This window comes from Sinocyclocheilus anshuiensis, unplaced genomic scaffold (assembly GCF_001515605.1).
Source record: "Sinocyclocheilus anshuiensis isolate Anshui unplaced genomic scaffold, SAMN03320099.WGS_v1.1 scaffold676, whole genome shotgun sequence".
Classification (NCBI taxonomy): Eukaryota; Metazoa; Chordata; class Actinopteri; order Cypriniformes; family Cyprinidae; genus Sinocyclocheilus; species Sinocyclocheilus anshuiensis.
The window spans coordinates 169,500-188,515 of NW_015558579.1; the positions used below are offsets into that span (position 1 = coordinate 169,500).

Consider the following 19,016-nt stretch of genomic DNA (forward strand, 5'->3'; position numbering starts at 1 on the left):
ATGAACATTAAACAACAAAACAAAGATCTTATCAATAATTTATATTTAACTTATTTATTGTTATTAAGATTAATAAGATTTAATTTATTATAATTAATTATGTTAAATAATAATAATAATAATAATAATAATGTATATATACCAAATATTTTTTTTTATTTCTGCTGATACATTAATGAAAGATTTGTGTATTTGATTGAAATAGTTTAAAGTTTAACAACTTGATTCAAATAACATTTTACATAATACTTCTAAATCTTTAAAAATAGCAGCACATGACAGCATTGTAACATATCAAGAGCGAAAATGTTAAGCTTACGTCTTTATGAAACTCAACATTTGGCAATTTTCAAAGCCGTAATGACTACACAAATTGCACCCCAGTTTTAGTTTATAGTAGCAACTTTATATTGGACGTCCATAATGAAGGGTTTGTAATCATGTTAATCTAAATAGAGATGTTTGTCATTGACTTGTTTATGGAATACAAAAACAAACACAAACATACATTCAATAGTGTGCAGGGAGCAGTCGATGAGAAAACTGCTGTATTTAATCTGGCGTGTAGTGCGACAGCGCAAACACCCCGACACAGGCCTCATCCAAACACAACACCCACACTAAAACATTCGAGGCGTCCATAAACACATCAGAATGACCATGTCATTCCAATGACTGGCTAAAACAAGACTAACCAGACACATCTGCAGGCCTTCAGGGGAATTTTCACTCTTAGCCAGACCAGGCCATATCCCTACACAACACAAATCAATGTGCTGGGTCCCTGCGTGTTCATTTCAGCCTTTTGTCTTAGTCAGACTGTTTTTTTTTCCCTGGTCATGCTATGATGGAAAGAACAGAGGAGGATGAGATCAGGAAATGACACAAGCTGGACTCAAACTTTCATCACCCATATGAGCACCACAGCTTTATGTGTCAGAGTTTGTGTGCTAACAGCTAGAGCAAGTCATTTCATTTCAAAATATTCAAAATACAATATCAACCAATTGAAAAAAAATAATTTAATACAATTGATCAAGTGTGACAGTAAAGACATTTATAATGTTATAAAAGATTTCTATTTCAAATAAATGCTGTTCTTATATGAACATTCTATTCACACAACTGTTTCCAGCACTGATAGCAAGATATGTTGACTTGAAAAAGACTGAAAAGACTGAAGAGTAATGGCTGCTGAAAAATTCTATTATTTTATTAAAGGGGTCATATGATGCGATTTCAAGTTTTCCTTGAAAAAGGGTCAATTCCGACTTTGCCATGACAATCTAGCGCTTCTGAATCAGCGACTGTAAGTATGTTTTGTTATTAGTTTAGTAGAAAACGAAGCGTTTGAGAGAGGCGGGGCATAGAGGACCTACAATAATGTACAGTATTTTAAAAATAATGTTTTTTTTTTACATTAAAGCATGTCAACATATTCTGTTACACCAAATACACAAAATAATGATCTTTAAAATAGCATCATATGACCCCTTTAATATCAAAATAGAATATTAAATATAGAAAAAAAGTAGAAAACTAAATATTTTTTTAAATTGAAATATTTCATAGTGTTAGTTTTTACTGCATATTTATCAAATAAATATAAGACCTATATAAGACTTATAAAATAAAATAAAATAAAACACCCCAAACTTTTGAAGAGTAGTGTGTAAAAAAACTTCACTTCAGTGGATAAAAAAATCTCTGTCAGACTTCAGTCTGATGCATCAATTTCCAGAATTAGCTTTTACAAACCGTTTAAAATCATAAGAATGAGAGATATATGGTTTTCTCAAGGCCTGTGTAAATACTTATTAAACAGTTATTAAAATAAAATAAAATAAAATAAAATAGAAAACAAAATAAAATAAAATAAAACAAAATAAAATAAAACAAAACAAAACAAAACAAAATAAAACACCCCAAACTTTTGAATAGTGTGTGAAAAAGAGATAGTTCAGTGGAAAAAAAATCTCTGTCAGACTTTAGTCTAATGCATCAATTTCCAGAATTAGCTTTTACAAACAGTTTAAAAACATAAGAATGAGAGAGATATGGTTTTCTCAAGGTCTGTGTAAATACTTATTAAACAGTTATTAAAATAATAAAATAACATAAAATAAAATAAAACACCCCAAACTTTTGAACAGTAGTGTGTGAAAAAGAGATACTTCAGTGGATACAAAGTCTCAGTCAGACTCAAACAGCAGTCATTCTGCGCATTCAGTCTAAATTGCCTAAAGTGTAGATGCGTGTTTTTAACCGAACAGCAAAGATATGGTTATGGATACGACATGAGCAGATACAGCTACATTTTATGAGACACAGTAGGCAGCAGACAAGCTAATTCCCCCCCAAACCCACTATCGCTAGTATTTGCATTCAACTATTCATATATAGACACAAACATCATGCCACAGCCAAGAGAAGGCTAATCTTTTCCCAGCTGTACACATCTTCTGTTACAGCATGCTAAGAATACTATTTATAATCAATTGAAGCTGATGTAATTCATCCACCAGAAAAAGACAGCTTTTGAAGCTGGTGGGAGAAGAAGTTGGCTTCGACATCAAGTGATTTGTTTAGCAATTACTTTTGACATTCTTGCCTTTGCTATGAGAGAAAATTGCTATCATTCATCTGTCATGGAAGCACTGGGAGTGAGGGAAATTAAGCTCCGCTGTTTAAGATACTTGCCGTTTTAAAGAGTGCACACAAAGATAAAAGCACCGAAGGCATCTCAAACAATACTGCTATTGATCGGGGCCGTGTTGTGTCGTTTGGGCTAGCGGCGTGGATGCCTTAAATGTTGGCTACTTGAGAGGTCTCTCATTGGGTTTATCCAAATGCTAATCGATCCTAAAACTGGCTTAGCTCTTTTTTTCTTCCTCCTCTTCTTCAAAGACTCCCACACACAGCAGCTGATGGGAAAGAGTATAATTCTCCCACTATTTTCCCCTGAATGTGCCACTTGACTTTGCTTACAGCCACCCTTGTGTGGACAGTTTGAGGACGCTCAATTAGGCTCAAACACGCCGATGCCACCCTGACCTCCATAAGATGCATAATGCCAACATACATTTATTTTCTGAGCTCCATAAAGAGAATCAATGTGCCAACCATGAAAAGAACAACAGTCGCCATCACCAGTCATGAAGTTTTGTATCATAGGTGGATGGTGAGGTGCTAGAAGAGGCAGGACTGACTTTGGTAGATGTTCACTCCAAGCGGTTTCATTCAGGTCCCAATTAGTTCAACATCTTTGTCACAAATCACAAATACATGAAGACTGAGATGAACTAAGAAGTGCAAGAACCCAGAGAAACCTCCAAACTGGCAGCCAAACTCTGAGAAATGAGTAAACCCAACTGTAAACAAAAGCATCTTGCCCAGAAGCGTAAAAAAACTTTCATGGGATTTTTTTCCCCATTGATGAATCCGGAGCGCTACCCCAGAGAAGCAGTGGAACACAATTATAATGGAAAACAATAGATATTTATAGATAAGTCTAATGATGTTGGTTACTGGCAGGTAAAGCTTTGAGAGGAACTTTGCCCAAAATAGATTGACAAAACAGAGTAACCTGACCAAAGTGATGGTATGTTTAAAAATAGAAACCAAAGAGACGTCTAACATCTAGAACAGGTCCTTATGATTAATCATAATCTGATCAAGGAGTAAACACATCTTTCCAAATATATATATACTTTTTGACTTTTCTTTTGACTTGACTTTTTTTTTTTGTGTCCTCTGCACATGGTTCTTGGAAATGACTGCAGTAATTGAAGGGTCCACTAGGTGGACACACTCCAGCCTCTTCCCATAACGCTCAACAGCTGAGCCGCAAGAAGACGACAATGTAAAATACCAAGAAAATAAAAGTGAAATTAACTGACAAAGGTGGAAATAACAATAATGTATCTGCTAGAGGTCTACACGGAGGACCCGAGACCCGAGGACCCAGGACCCGGGATCCGTACGGGTTCGGGGCTATATTTTAAATGGTCAGCCGGGTCCGGGTCGGGTCCCAATCTATTACTTCGGGTCCTGGGTCTGTTTAACATTGTGTGTAATACCCGAGTCGATCGGACTCGGAAAACACCCGGCTGTTATCAGAGTCAGTCAGCGCTGTGTGCGTGTGTTGTTTTGTAACTTTCAACTTGAAAAATTAGGATGAGAAAAGTGTGAGTCGGTAATTTGAAATAAGGTGGAAAAAAAACAAAAAACATGAGCAACGTCACCAGAAGCAGGGTGGGTGGAGTTAATGCACACACAACGGTGATAATGGATACCTTCATGAGTGATGCGAGTTATTATTGATATACATTAAGACAAAAAGTTAAATTTTTGCAACTTGTTTATCGACTTGTTAATGGCAATTTGCTGTGGAATATGTGCCGATCGGGTCCAGTCGGGTCTGTGTCTTCCCGGCCGGTTTCGGGTCCATCTTTCAAATAATTGACGGTCCGCGTCGGTTCCGGGTAGTACATTTTTGACATTTCTCAGTTCTGCACGGGCCCGGGCCCAACTTTCAAAATAATAGACGGGTCCGGGTCGGTTCAGTGTAGCACATTTACGGGTCTCTTCGGGTTCGAATTTTTGGACCCGTGCAGACCTCTAGTATCTGCCCTACAAAGGCAAAAGTCCTTAACTTGCTAAGAGTGTGGACCTAGTGTGAGAAAAATTACTTTAAAGTTTTTTTATTTGTCCAGCCAAATTAATTAGGACACTGGAAATCTGGAAATTACACGTGTTAGTAATGAAAATTATCTACATAAAAAAAATCTTGAGCTTAAACTTGATTTTTACCCCTATTTTTAAGTTATTGTACTCTGCCTTTGTATTGTCTGAAAAAAAGTTTGAAGTCACGTCAAGGAAAAAGGCAGCAACTTCCACATGATCAATATTTGGTTGCTGATCACCATTTATAAAATCATTAGTGATCATGGGCTCTAGTGATTTAATAGGCTATAACTTATAGTAATGTGACTATATTAATTGTTTCTCTGACCGTAACAAACAGACAAAAAGTTAAACATGTGAGTAGACACTGTTTTGCAAGCAATTTATTTGCAAAGTTCACTAACATAAAAGGATGCAAGACAGAGCCTAATTGCTTTTACATTGAACTGAATGAAAACAGCTTAACCTAAAAGGACGACTTGTGGATTAATGTGAACGTCAGCAAGTAGGAATAATGCTCAGAATGCTTGTGGATTAAACATCTCCGATGACGTTTATTGCCATGGATTTTATCGGGTTACAAGAAAAGGTAGAATATGGATTTGATTGCAAACTGTTACTACTGGTTTTATGTGTGATAGGTACATGCTACGCAGCCACGGCATTCGAGTCCACACACGTGCAACTAGAAGTGGGCAGCCCCAGACTGACAAGCTGGCACTGAGTGAATAGCCTGCATTATAAAAAGAAAAAAGAAAAACTTTAAAGATTATTTACGATTACATATTGAGGGTTTCAAAACAAAGTCAAAGAGCGGTAACTGGTGTTGTACGGTGTTCTACCTTGGTTTCTCATGGACTTTTGGAAGTGACTGTTAAGACCACCCATTTTTTTTCCTCAAAAAAACAATGAAATTGACTCAAGATACTTATCCACATAATAAAGGAGGTCTTGAATGTCCCAAAAATATCAATAGCTCATTTTCAAAACGAAGTTACAGCCTTTTGCCTTTGCAAGGCAGGTATGTGCCATGAGGTCCGAAGTTACCTGAACTTGAGTTAACTAAAGTTGGAAAGAGTAAGTTACTCCAGGTTTTACTCAACCAGGACAGATTTAATTGCACTAACAAGCCGGGTTATCTGAGTTTCAGCTGCTTTAGAAAGTTCATAGCACAAAAAGCAGCAAGGAACCATTTAGAGCATACTACTCTTGCTTAACATAAAAATCAGTCTCAACTGATTAAGATCATGCGGTCTTTAGTATTTGTAAGTAGGCCATCCTCTTTCTGCAAAACCCTTTATAGTGCCTCTACCTTAGTTAGAGTTGCACCACACATGAATTTCTGTCTTAGCCTCAACAGTGACAGGTTATTGAGTACATCCTTTCGGTTTCACACTAACGGTTCTCTCCTTAGATTTGCTGACACAACACCTTAGGGTTCCGGGTGACAATTTCAGTTCCCTGAAAACTGAGTGGATAATTAATGGATAAATAATTAGCCTTGACACATGTGAGCCAGCATGGCCTTTCTTTTATTCAGAGTAACGGCCATGAAAGTGGACCTCATGGCACAAACCCACAATGCATCGCAGAAACATTCCAAAGAGTGACTTTAAATCCCTCTGTGCAGCCCACAGCCTCTTCCCCAGTTTCAAACTCATCTCATCCATCTGGAGGTCACTTTGTGCACCCAATAAATGCACTCCCTATCTTAGATTGGGCTTCTCTCCTTTGGGGAATAGATGGGGCTTTCAACAGCCTAATCATTTATAGGGCCTCTGGGCAAATAATGGCTGCACTTTTTAGATTACTAAGTTTACCTCTTCCACCAAAGTATTCTTGAAGGATCAGGTTCACGGACAATAGCTTCCCTCCAAAGGCAGAGGAGAAAACACATCGAGATGCTAGAGACAAGACCAGGACGTGACAAAAATACAAATCCACAGAAAAGTGAGAAATCCCAACTCAAAGGCAAAGAGGTTCAAAAGAGCAGAATAAAGGAAGCCGTGTGCTTTTCAGAAGAATTATTTAAAGGCTTATTAGGCTTTTCGCATAAAGGAAATCACATAAATGTGCTTCAGAAGGCGCTTTTATCTCCTGACGTAATTGCGACTGAAATTACAATAATTGTACCAATTAAAGTAATCCTGAATGAACAGTATGTCATCTTTATGTTTCAGTACTTGGGAGAAGAGTCTGTCTAATTAGCTTCAATAGCCTCGCATGCATTCATTTCGAGTGTCATTAGTTAGAAAGTTTTGCTAAAATCACTTTAAATCCTGGATTTGAAGCCCAGCACTGAGAGCCGATTGTTCCCTCAATGAATAAGCTGAGCATTGTGACAGGAAGCATTGTGAGCGGGACGAGCCTTTCGAAAAAAGCGGAAGGGCTTCCGTGTTCTTTTTCTTTCACCGGTGAATGTCACACCGAGTTGGCATGCCAAGAAGACGCCGAGAGGTGCGGGAGGTGTGGACGAAAGGTGAAGAGGCGTGTCCTCCTTCCTGCCCGTTCACATTGAACCCCTCCAGCGATTGGTCGTTTTGGGAGCACGCCACGCCAACTCTCCTGGTGGGTTAATTAACAAAGGCCGCTCTCGGAGTAGGGGAGGCGGGGACATATGTTAGCGGGCCAGAGCCGGCTGATAAGGGGAGAGCGGGCTGGGCATGGTACCCGACCCACTCAGGTTCTGTCATACCATCCTGGCACAAGTGGGACACCAGATGTCAGAGCAGAACCGGCTCGGCGGGCCACACCTCGTAACAACCACAAAACTGGAGCAAAGTGCCATAAATAAACTCCCGGTGGACCTGACTCTGCTCAAAAAGTCCACTACAGATCATGGCCATCAGCCACCACAACATCTCTCTCGCTCACTCGCTTTCCATTCGGACTTCCGCCTGTTTGCTTTTTATGGTAAAATGGCCCAAATGTGTCTCACTATAACTAAGACATTCTCGGTCTGAAATAATGGTCGTAAAGACCAAAAACAACCGTGACTCATGGTCTTTTAGAAGGGAGACCATTAAGTCCAGACTGGTCTAAAAAAAAACCTTTACACTGAAACAGAGAATGACTTGAGTCGAATTCGGGCGGAAAGGGAATTGGCTGAGCATTTTTCTTTCAATTTGTCTAGGTATGTTGGGCTTTTTGGTGAGTGGATTAAGAGTAATTTGTAGTTTCACTCAAAATGCAGAGGTACAAACATTGGTGTCCTGGTGGTTATAAGCCAGTGTACCTTAAGGACACAGAAATCCTTGTGTTTCGCCTGCTCGTCGAATTACTGTAGCCTGTCTAAATGTTAATCATAAAACAAGCTGATGTTATTAACAGATTATTCACATTCTGGTGCAGATTAAAGGGCCAGATCACCGAGGAACTGGAGAGTTGTTTCCATATTACAGAGCTGTTACATACTACAGTTCAAAAGCACACAGTTTTTTTAAAATAGGTATCATCAAAAAAAAATCATAGGAGTCATGAGTCATGACATTTTCATGATATTGGCATTGACTACTGAAAAGTTAGTATTACGATAACCATAGTCTCTAGTCTCTCGCATTACTAAGACTAAGATTACTAAAATTGCAATAGATTTATTATATTACAGAGTTGTTACATACTACAGTTCAAAAGCACACAGTTTTTTTAAAATAGGTATCATCAAAAAAAAAATCATAGGAGTCATGAGTCATGACATTTTCATGATATTGGCATTGACTACTGAAAAGTTAGTATTACGATAACCATAGTCTCAAATAAATCGCATTACTAAGACTAAGATTACTAAAATTGCAATAGATTTATTACTATAACTAAGAGTTCCTCTCACAAAAATGTCCCCAAATATGACATTTTGTTTCACTGGAAGATGTAAAGGTACAGAGCAATGCTTTCATTTTCTCTCACCTGAAAAATGCAAATGCGTATATAATATTACACAATTTGACAGTTTTAATGTTTTCGCATTTGTTTTTTATACATTTTTTTTCTTGTCCAATATCTAAAGCACTTTGAGTTAAATCTATACAAGGTGCAATATATATAAATTGCACAAAACTACTACTAAATTGTTCATTTAACCTGTTAGTCTTAAAGACGCACTGCATATTTTTTTAGGTTTAGGGTCATGTCCACCAGGCACAGTTTTTTAGCGGGCGTTTACACAAGACATATTTGCATATTCATACATATGTCTTGGGACAAACTTTAGAAATTGTAACAATTTTTATCAAAAAAATAAATAAAAAAAATTGATTAAAATGCATTGCTCGTCATGTAAGATTCTGCATAAAGAGTGAGGCGTGACAAAGCAATCAACAATAAAAAAAAAAAAAAGGACAAAATTATACTTTAAAGGGGTCATGAGTTGATCTCTTGATATATAAGAGGTCATTGTACTATAAAAAAAAAAAAATATCCTGTGAATTTCATAACTCAAAACTTCCTTGTTAGTCCAAAAACAGCTCTTATTGAAACCAAGCTGCCAAAATTAGTCATTTCATACTGGATTATTTATGTTTTTAACCAAAATGACACATATTTTTTCAGTATAAATCACAGCAGCATCCATCTATTATTTTAATATCCAAAACTGTTATCCAATCATAGCAGTTGGCATCCTTAAACAGGATCGAAAAAGCCTATTACTAATAAATCATGATGTTTTTAATGTAAAAATCTTAATAACATTATAAGTAGACCGCAGAAAACATTACAAAATTAAAAGGAAAATGCCGTTCATGACCCCTTTCATATTTTTAACAGTGCTTTAAAGGAAATCAAAAGAATTTTCAGATGCATCTTCTCTTGAGAGGGTTTTCCTGTGCTAACAAACTTGTTAGTACACTAAACATTCTCAAAGAAGGAAGGAAAAATATAGATAACTAGTCAAACTCGATAATCAACTAGCTTACTAGTCGTCTATCCTGACCAATTCTTAGTTACAACGACACACAAATAGTTTTTGGTGTGTCTCGCATTGTGGTGTGGGTTTTAAGGGTTATGTTGTGCAAACTGTATGAATGAAATGTGTCACAAACAAACACACACACACACACACACACACACACACACACACACCAGAAAACACACAAAGGCACTGTGAGAGCTCAGCCTCATAATGACCTACCATGGAGCAATGTTATAAAGAGGGGATTTCGCCACTTCTCTCTTCTAGGAATGTGTGTGTGTGTTGAGAGAAAGGCAGAAGGAAACCTAGCTAAACCGGGCAACACACCCACACACACTCTCATACACACACAGTATGTCCATTTCCTAAGCAAATTATATCAGTCAATTGGTCTTCACACACTATCACAAGAGCGAGAACACAAGCCTAGGCCTTGTGACTCGATTGAAAACGACAGCTGACCTATGAAACTCACTCGTCTGCCACTACGGAGCTTCCTGATTGGCTCTTACATCAGTGTGGACCACATACTGACCCGTTCAGATCGCTCTGGTCAAGAGACTAACAGGCCTAAAACCCCTTCACAATGAACCAACATATACTGTAGCTTTATGGCTAATCATTGAGAAACGGCTGCTAAAATGGACTATGCCGGCCGCTGTGACTCACCCTCATTTCTATAAAAAGCGAGCAAATGCATGGCCACGTGACCTCGAGAGTGCAACAGAAGGAAGAAAAAAAGCACCAGTAGATTTGACAGTTTCTTATCTGAGCAACATCTGTGACAGATAACAGAACAACATGACAGGCCTCTATTTTAACATCCACAGCGAACGATTCACTGCCACCCACCTGCACCGAAATGCAGCGCTGGTGTGGACACGAGGAAATTAAGGGTATTTCAGGGTATGAAAGAGGAGAAAAACGGGTGAGACGAAGCGCTAAAGGGCATCATGGGGGCTGGGAAAGAAAGAGCGATGGGTAGAGAGAGCAGATGCTGACACTGAGATGCTCTGACACTTCTACAGCCCCAGGAGTCACAGCATGTTAGTGCAGTGTGACAGAGCAACCTTTAAAGGCCAAACACTGAGCATCAGCAAACCTAACGGCCTCAACATCTCCCCTTACAGCAGCTACACACACACTCGTCAAACCCTCTAGAGAGGATGCAGCAGATGTAACTGTGATGGTGTGTTGCATGTTTGATGACAACAAGTAAATAAGACAATTATTAAAGAGTGACAGTCTGTTAGTCAGGCAGCGACTGAGCAGCATTCTTTTTGTTTTGCTGTTCATATATGAAAATCCTGCTGTAAGTGGATGAAAGGAAAGATCAAAGCTTGAAATACTTCATGGTACATCATACCCAATGAGACATCCTGATTTATAGGAATTGTGCTGCAGACCAAAAGTGAAATAGAAGGAACAGAGATTTCCTACTGCCACCTGCAGGTTGCAGGCATTATTACATTGAAAGCACAACAAACTAGAACAAAATACATTTTCGCGCCATATGCATCAACAGAAAAAAAGTCACAAGGACTAAAATAATATTAACAATAATAATCATTTTGGAATTAAAAAACTAAACAAAATGAATCATGGAATTAATAAAGAAACAGAACTAAAATAAATAGAACTAAATAAATAATAAAAGGAATAACAGTAAAATAAGAAATAATAAAAATAATAATAGATAAATAACTAAATATAAAATAAATAAATAAATAAATAAATAATAGAAATTAAGATCTAAATAAATACACTAAAAAAAGAAAATGAAAAAAAAAACAGATAAATAACAAAAACTAAATAAAGAAGTAAAAGAAATAACTAAATACAGAAGTATATAAATAAATAAACAATATTAATAAATAATAATAAAATTACTAAAGGTAAAATAAGAAATAATAAAATGAATAATAAATCAAATAAAATAAATAAATTAGAGAAATAACTAACTGAAATATCAGAAATTAAGATCTAAATAAATACACTAAACAAGAAAATGAACAAAAAACATAGGTAAATAACAAAAGACTAAATAAAGTAGTAATAGAAATAACTAAATAATAGAATTAAGTAAATAAATTAATACATAAATACTAATAAAATTAATAACAGTAAAATAAGAAATAATAAAATTAATAATAGATAAATAACTAAATAAAAATATAGATATAGATAAATAACAAAAAAACTAAATAAAGAAATAAGAGAAATAACTAAATAAGGTAATTAAGTAAATAAATAAATACAAGTGATAAATAAATAAATAAATACATTTTCATTCAAATTCCCAGTTATACTATTTGTATGTTATGATGTTTAACATTTGATGTGAGGTACAGAGGACGTGTAAGCTGACCTCTCATAGATGGTCCTCAGTGTGACCTGGTCTGAGACTCCATCAGTTTCCTCCAGGAAGAGAATGATCCAGGATGTGCGGTACGGCCACTCCTCTGTCAGGTTGATCCAGGACGCTAGTCGGTCCCAGTTAAAAATGATCTGATTGGCTCTAAGTAGGCGACCTAACAAAAGACACTTCATTACTGTTATATATTTGTAAACTCACTGCTCATGTCTTTAACACGCCACAATCAATAACCAATGTATGGAAGTATAATTGGGTCACACTGACCTGTGACTGACACGATGTTGAGCAGTCTCCTCATCGTCTGAGGGCTGATGTCACTGAACCAGTCTTCGGTGACCAGCAGCTTGGTCAGGTCAAAGGACATCTGGCGCGTGACGGAGCGCTGCATCTGTCTCCTGCGGTACGTGTCCTACACACCAATATACAGACAACTCAATGTCAGGAGGCCTGTAGCATCTGTGTGATAACTGTAGGCCTCTTCTGCATGTTTTGATTTAGTATACTGTCATGTACCTGTCAACTACAAGTACATTGTGTTTCCACAAGATCTAATCATTCTCTTCACAGTTCGGTCTCTCTCTTTCGCTAACAGACACGCACATACATATACTCTTAAGATGCAACCTTCCAATCATTGTGCAGTATAAATCATAAATGCCAAACAGTGGCCGCAGAAACTATTTCGACATTTAAGCTACATATACAAATTACATAAATACAGCTGTAGAGAAAAGTATGTGATTTATAGATGTTTTACATACTTTTTTTCAGCAACTGTGACAAAATGGAATCTGCAAACAAATGATAAACTTACGGCAAACATTTCCTGAAATTACTTTTAACCTACTGGTCCCAACATAATTTTTAGTGGATATATGAAGCATTAAATTTGACCACAACAGCAATAATTTAACCAACGAGAATAAAAACGTATGCATTATTAAAACCATGAATATAAAATATATTATACAAAAATATAATAGAGCTAAAATACAATAAAAATATGTATGAAATAATGATAATGACTATGAGAATGCAAATGTGTTAAAGTATTATATATTATAATAAATATAAAAAATATAACAAAAATATTTTAGTTTAATAGAAATAAAATATAATAAAAATAATATGTATTAAGTAATGATCATTTGACCACAGCAATACATATGCATTAACTATGAATACAAGTAAAATACAATAAAAACACATAAAATATAATAACATTGATCAAATATTATATAATATTATTACTACTACTACTACTACTACTACAACTATTATTATTATATAAAATAAAAAATATATTGTATAAAATTAAATAATAAATAAATATACATTATGAATAATAATGATTATCATTATAAATAATAATTTAATTAATTTTCATCTTTCTTTGTGCTGTCAAATTGTCGAGCTACATATTTCTCACTTGAGAGTGCATGTTGGAAATGGAAATGTTGGATCAGCACTCATCAGAAAATGACAAAGTTAATAAAACAGGGTTCCCACTCTTGCATGAACACCAGATTCAAGGACTTTTTCAAGCACCATTTATTTTATATCAAGCACCTATCAAATTCACACCCCAGCATATGTAGTGTCATGAAAGACCTTACATTACTTAACATTTCACTTACACTTAACATTTACATTAAACATTTCAGAGTAATAAAGTTTTGAATGTGTAGGTTTCATAAATTTAGACCGTTTTGAGCAGTCGTGTTCAAAGGAATTTAATGAAATCCATTGAAGTCAGTACTGGTAATATTCAAATTAAAATTTCAAAAATATTGATAAAATATGCATCAAACTGATTTGTGCTGTAGTTCTTGTACAAGATTTAAATTTGAAAGAATTTCTCAATTTTTAAATTAATAAAAAGTGGTTAAATGTTGTAATAGCATGGTAAAAGCTGATATTCTTTTTAGGAGCGCTTGTCCTCCTAATTAAAAAAAATAAATAAGAGCACCTTCTGATCAATAATCACAAATTCTGATAAAAAAGTAGCCTTTCTAATACAAGCTGACATTTGACTCCTTAAAGTGACTTACAGGGGTATTTTCTTTTTACATTTTCAATGGCATCATTTTCATCTAGTGGGAACCCTGATAAAAACTGATGTTTGAGAATGAACCAGTGAAATGGCAGTTGCAGTGGATTGTGTCTGGAGCTGCTGATTCAATGTTGTGTCTGGGCAATTTGTTGTGCGTGACTGTTTGACTTGTCCTAAGAGGTCTGGCTGGCTGATATTGTCTGCTCTTCTCTTAAAGCTTCAGCCGGTTCACTACAAGCACAATGCCGAACACGAACACCGGAGGGTCAGAGCTTTAAGCCCACTTTGAAGTTTTTAATGCTGAACTTGTGACTTGACTGCTACTTGGAACACATGGCCATCAATAAGGTGGTCCCTTTTTGATCCAGGATGATGGAGGGGAGACTTATGTACAAATATGCATGATGAAATTAGTCTTAAATGTATCAAACCTAGGCTCCACTATATCGAAGATCCTCTTTGTGCATCAAGAAAGACCGGTTTGACCTCACAGCTTAATGGGATATAATCACATTAACCAAGAAAAGGACACAACACTTTCAGAGCCGCCCTACTATTTCTCTTTGTTAATGACTGGAGTCTTCCACGAGCAGCTCACGAAACCCGCTTAACAACTTCCACAACAAAACGTGCAGATCAGGGGTACGGCGAACCGGATGCTCAGCCAAGAAACAGCAGAGGCAAAACAAGAGGAGCGTGCCCCTGAAATAAAGAGGGGCCAAATAAAGGAGGCAGATAAATCAGCCAAGCAAACAAACAGCCCTCGCAGGGCAAGCAGAGGAGCCACTTAGCCTCCTGCCTCCGTGCCAGTGCTTTGTCACGGAGACCCACTGCTGCTGCACCCCGTCATTAGGCAATGGCATCTCAGCGGGAAGAGTAAACAGACATTAAATCAATTACAGACGCTCCTCGGCGGCATCCAGGGTCTCTGACAATACCCCCCCTCCAAAACACACACACACACACACACACACACACACACACACAAGACGTGGTCCTGACTCCTAACTGTCCTTTCTAACTGTGAATAAATGAATCATACAGGCGTAAAAGAGCTTGTTAGAGAGAATAAGCATGGTTAAAGCCGTTATAAATGAGTTATTAATGAGTTACTAATGAGGTAATAGTAGCCATATGGCCTTCGTTGAGCTGGCTATCTTAAATCGTGCTGATGGGAAGTGGTGGGAGTGTTGGAGGCTAAGTCTTACCCGGCGGTTCAGTGCTGTTTTGCTGCCCTGCCTGCCCTGCTCGCCGAGACTGTTCTGAGACAACTTCCTGTCCATGTCCTCTTGCCACGCTACAGATGGAGAGAGTCAGACGTTCAGAGGAGGTACCGGAGCGGAAAAGCTGTGCTGTTAGTCTATATTAAATGCACTACACCACAGAAGATGCAGACGACAAATTGCAACAATTATCAGCCACATAAATCAAAGAAATCAGATTAATAGAACGCAAACATCTTGTTATACATAAAACGCATTAAAGAACAGTAAGATGTTCAAATGTTTTAAAATGTCTTCGTTTTTGTTCCACAAAAGAAAGAAAGTCATACAGGCTTCGAACAACATGAAGGTGAAGAAATGATTACTGAATTTTCAGTTTTAAGGTTTTTGAGAGCCTTTAACGCATTTTTGTATAGCTAGTACACAAGAGAAAAGTACTTGACAAAAAAAAATCAGAAATTTTGTTCTATGGAGGTGTTACAAAAATAAAATAAAATTAAATAAAATAAAATTAAATTAAATTAAAAACTAAATTAAAATAAAATAACATTAAAAATAAAGATAAAACAAAATAAAATCTCATAAAAATACAATTAAAACAAAATAATAAAATTAAATAAAATATAAAATATAATAAATCAACACCATAAATATCTAGCAATACAAAAAAAATAATTTAGAGGATGGCACCCAAAAATATGACATTTTCTCACCCTCAAGCCATTTGAAACCTGTACAAATTACTTTCTTCTGCTTAACCAAAATCAAAGTCAGTGGGAACTTTCACTGTATGGACAAAAACAGTTATAAACAATGACATGAGGGTACATAACAGAATTTTACACTTTGGGTGAAAACTCTCTTTAATCTTAACGCCGAGTCCCAATTTTCATTCCAGCTGTCCAGTCCTATGAAGTACTTCCCCCTCACTACAGCAGTATTTATATGTAAAAATATGCATATTGGAATTCTGAATTCTGCCTATACCGACCATCAGAGTTCAGCTGATCCACATTGGCTGGTGTGGAAATGCAGAGTCTCTTGGCAGTGCTGAGGCCACGGCTGTTGAGGAACACGGGCAGGTGGATGATGTTTCGCATGTAGTCGTGGCCGTTGATGTTGGAGTCACGTAGCACACTGTTGAGGTTCTGGTTTATGGCCTTGATGATGATATGAGGGTCACTGGCAAAGATTGAGATGAAGGGACCTTTAGAGAAGAGCACCCGAACCTGCAAACAGAAGAGACAAGAATGTTTCCTCTTTATTAATTCGGGAAAATCTGGTCTAAGTTGGAGCCTAGTGGTTAGAGCACATCGGTTATTATTAGTTAATTTACATTTAGTCATTTAGCATTTAGTTAATGCATTAGATATCATAAGAACATAATACAGTATTTATGATAGGCTTTTTGGTTACGATATGCTAAATCAATGTGCTATACTAAACAAGTGGCCTATTTTTCTCCTCTTTCACTCTCAGAATGAATTGTTACTTAGTCTAATAGAATTATTACTATCTATGTTACACAGGCCTATAGCTCAAATTATATGTCGTGGATCATGTGTATGATTACACACAAGCCACTCTGTATATATTTACACACACCCAGACATGTACTCATTTAATGACGGGACTTTCCAGACTAATGAAGGACACCGTAATATGTAGAAGTGTCACAGGATACTGATTTGTAGACCATAGCAATCACTGTGAGATATCTGCTGACGTTGCGTTTCTCCACGCCAACTAAATTGTGGCACAAAAAATGCCATCTGCATTCATATCCGTCATTTTGCTTATAGAACATCAGCTTTAGCAACTGGAACAATATTAAACTTGAAGGAAAAATCCAATTTGCTAATTCCTATCAAAATCCGAGACAAAAAGACCAGAACTTATAAGAGATGTGGCTAATTGTGCCACAAAGGAATCTTTGAGGGTTTTTGCAGGCTCTCTGGTAAATGGCAGATTTCATTAGCGGTGAACAGGCTGCCAACAAAAGAGGATTATACCCAAATAATGACATTTAGCTGAAGGAAATTCCATTAGTCCAGCTGGGAGAGAGGAATCTGAACTTCTGGAGCTAAACAAGCCTGAACTCTGAGCAGTGCTGCACATCCATGAGATGTTTGAGAGGTGAATGGGCTTGTTCTTCCCACAGAGAGGACATGAGGCACCTTGTTTGGCCATTTAGTCAAGAGCAGGAAGCGTGTGTGCTCAGACAGAAGGAGTCTGTTATGTTACAGCGGAGATGGATGGCTTGTGCCATCAAAAGCTTCTTGGCATTGGTTGAATACATCGGAAAATGCGATCCTGGCAGTAAAAAAGATTTGTATACTATTATTTGGTTATATGGGAGATGTTTGATGCAGGGCTGTGCATGGCAGTGTAAACACACACGCACCGTATCAAGCATCTGTAGCACTTTGTCTTGTTCACAGGAATCCAGGCCATCAATGATGATAGCCAGTCGGGTCTGATTCTGAGTGAAGCCATCAATGGTTTTAGCCATTTTAGCCATGAGCTCCACTTCACACTTCAAAACCTGAGAGAAAAAGGAAACAGATCAGCTATACAAAGCAACATGTAGTAAAATACAAAAGCTTATAGGCGTTTTTTAATTTTCACAAAATAAAGCAAAAATCTGAAGGATGTCGTCTAAGAAGAGACCTGAAACATAAAATTAAATAAAATCACAATTTGTTTCTTTCAAATAGAGATCACAATTCTCCCACGATTATGAACTAAGCAAAATAACATGTAATTTACTAGAGGCTGTGACAAAATATTAATTGCCTCAGCCTATTCAAAATTGTTAAATTAGTTTGAGTGAATTATTTTTAAAAAAAATGATTGAATGAATTTGAATGAATAATTCAATGACTCTTGATTCAATGAAATTCTTCACTTGTTCCATTACTGAATGAATCAGCAGCTTTGAACGAATCTCTTGAATGAATGATTCAATGACCAGTGTTGGGCAGTAACGCATTGCTTAGTAACGCGTTACTGTAATTTGATTACATTCTTTAGTAACGGAGTAATTTAATGCGGTATAATTTTCAAAATAGTAATTGGAGTATAGTTACAAGCCGAGGTCTCTATACGTTACTGCCGCGTTACATTGCTGACAGAATGCAGTGTTTTATAATCTAGAGATTGTAAAAAGGATGTAGCACACGCACTGTCGAGTCAAGTGCCAGTGGATTAGAGACCTGCTCCCACGAGACCCGACGCAGCTTAGTGTGGCGCGGGAGAAGATGGGCGAGTGCTGGTGCGGGCGGGTAGACACTCGTGTGTGTGCGGGGTGCGGGAAAATAAAATGACTCACGGGACTCCCGCAAAATAGAAATATCTAAACATAAAATATGTAAAACAAATAAATTGTTATTCATCTATTGCACAAAAGCAACATGAACTAATATAAAATATAAACGATTAACAGGTGCAAGCATATGCAGAGTTTCTATTTAGGCTATAACACGTGTTTGCAGCGTTGAGCAATGCAATGCTGAAATTTGCGTGCTCATTAATCCTCTCATTATAACACATGAATTGTAGACATTATGAAAGATCCATTATGCATATATTTATTGTGTTATAACAGAGATTTGTGAGATTGCGATGAACTGAGATGTCTTTTAGAGATTATAAATGCAGCGCTCTTTGCTGGCATTCTGCCTAACCATGCACGCAGCAGCTTGCTTTAGTTAAAAATAACAGTGTTCTGTGAATGTTGATGCTTTAATAACAAATATTTATCGGGAG

At 36.8% G+C, this 19,016-nt stretch overlaps 1 protein-coding gene across 1 annotated transcript in view; it reads right to left on the reverse strand.

The window, feature by feature from the left end:
• The window catches only part of kidins220a (kinase D-interacting substrate 220a), a 56,195-nt gene that overhangs the window by 23,909 nt on the left and 13,270 nt on the right, over window positions 1-19,016 (reverse strand). The window contains exons 18-22 of the mRNA XM_016475379.1: window positions 17,653-17,793; window positions 16,240-16,477; window positions 15,234-15,322; window positions 12,237-12,381; window positions 11,964-12,126 (exon numbers count right to left, since the gene is read on the reverse strand). Coding sequence (XP_016330865.1) covers window positions 11,964-12,126; window positions 12,237-12,381; window positions 15,234-15,322; window positions 16,240-16,477; window positions 17,653-17,793 — 776 coding nt within the window. The remainder of the gene's footprint in view (window positions 1-11,963; window positions 12,127-12,236; window positions 12,382-15,233; window positions 15,323-16,239; window positions 16,478-17,652; window positions 17,794-19,016) is intronic.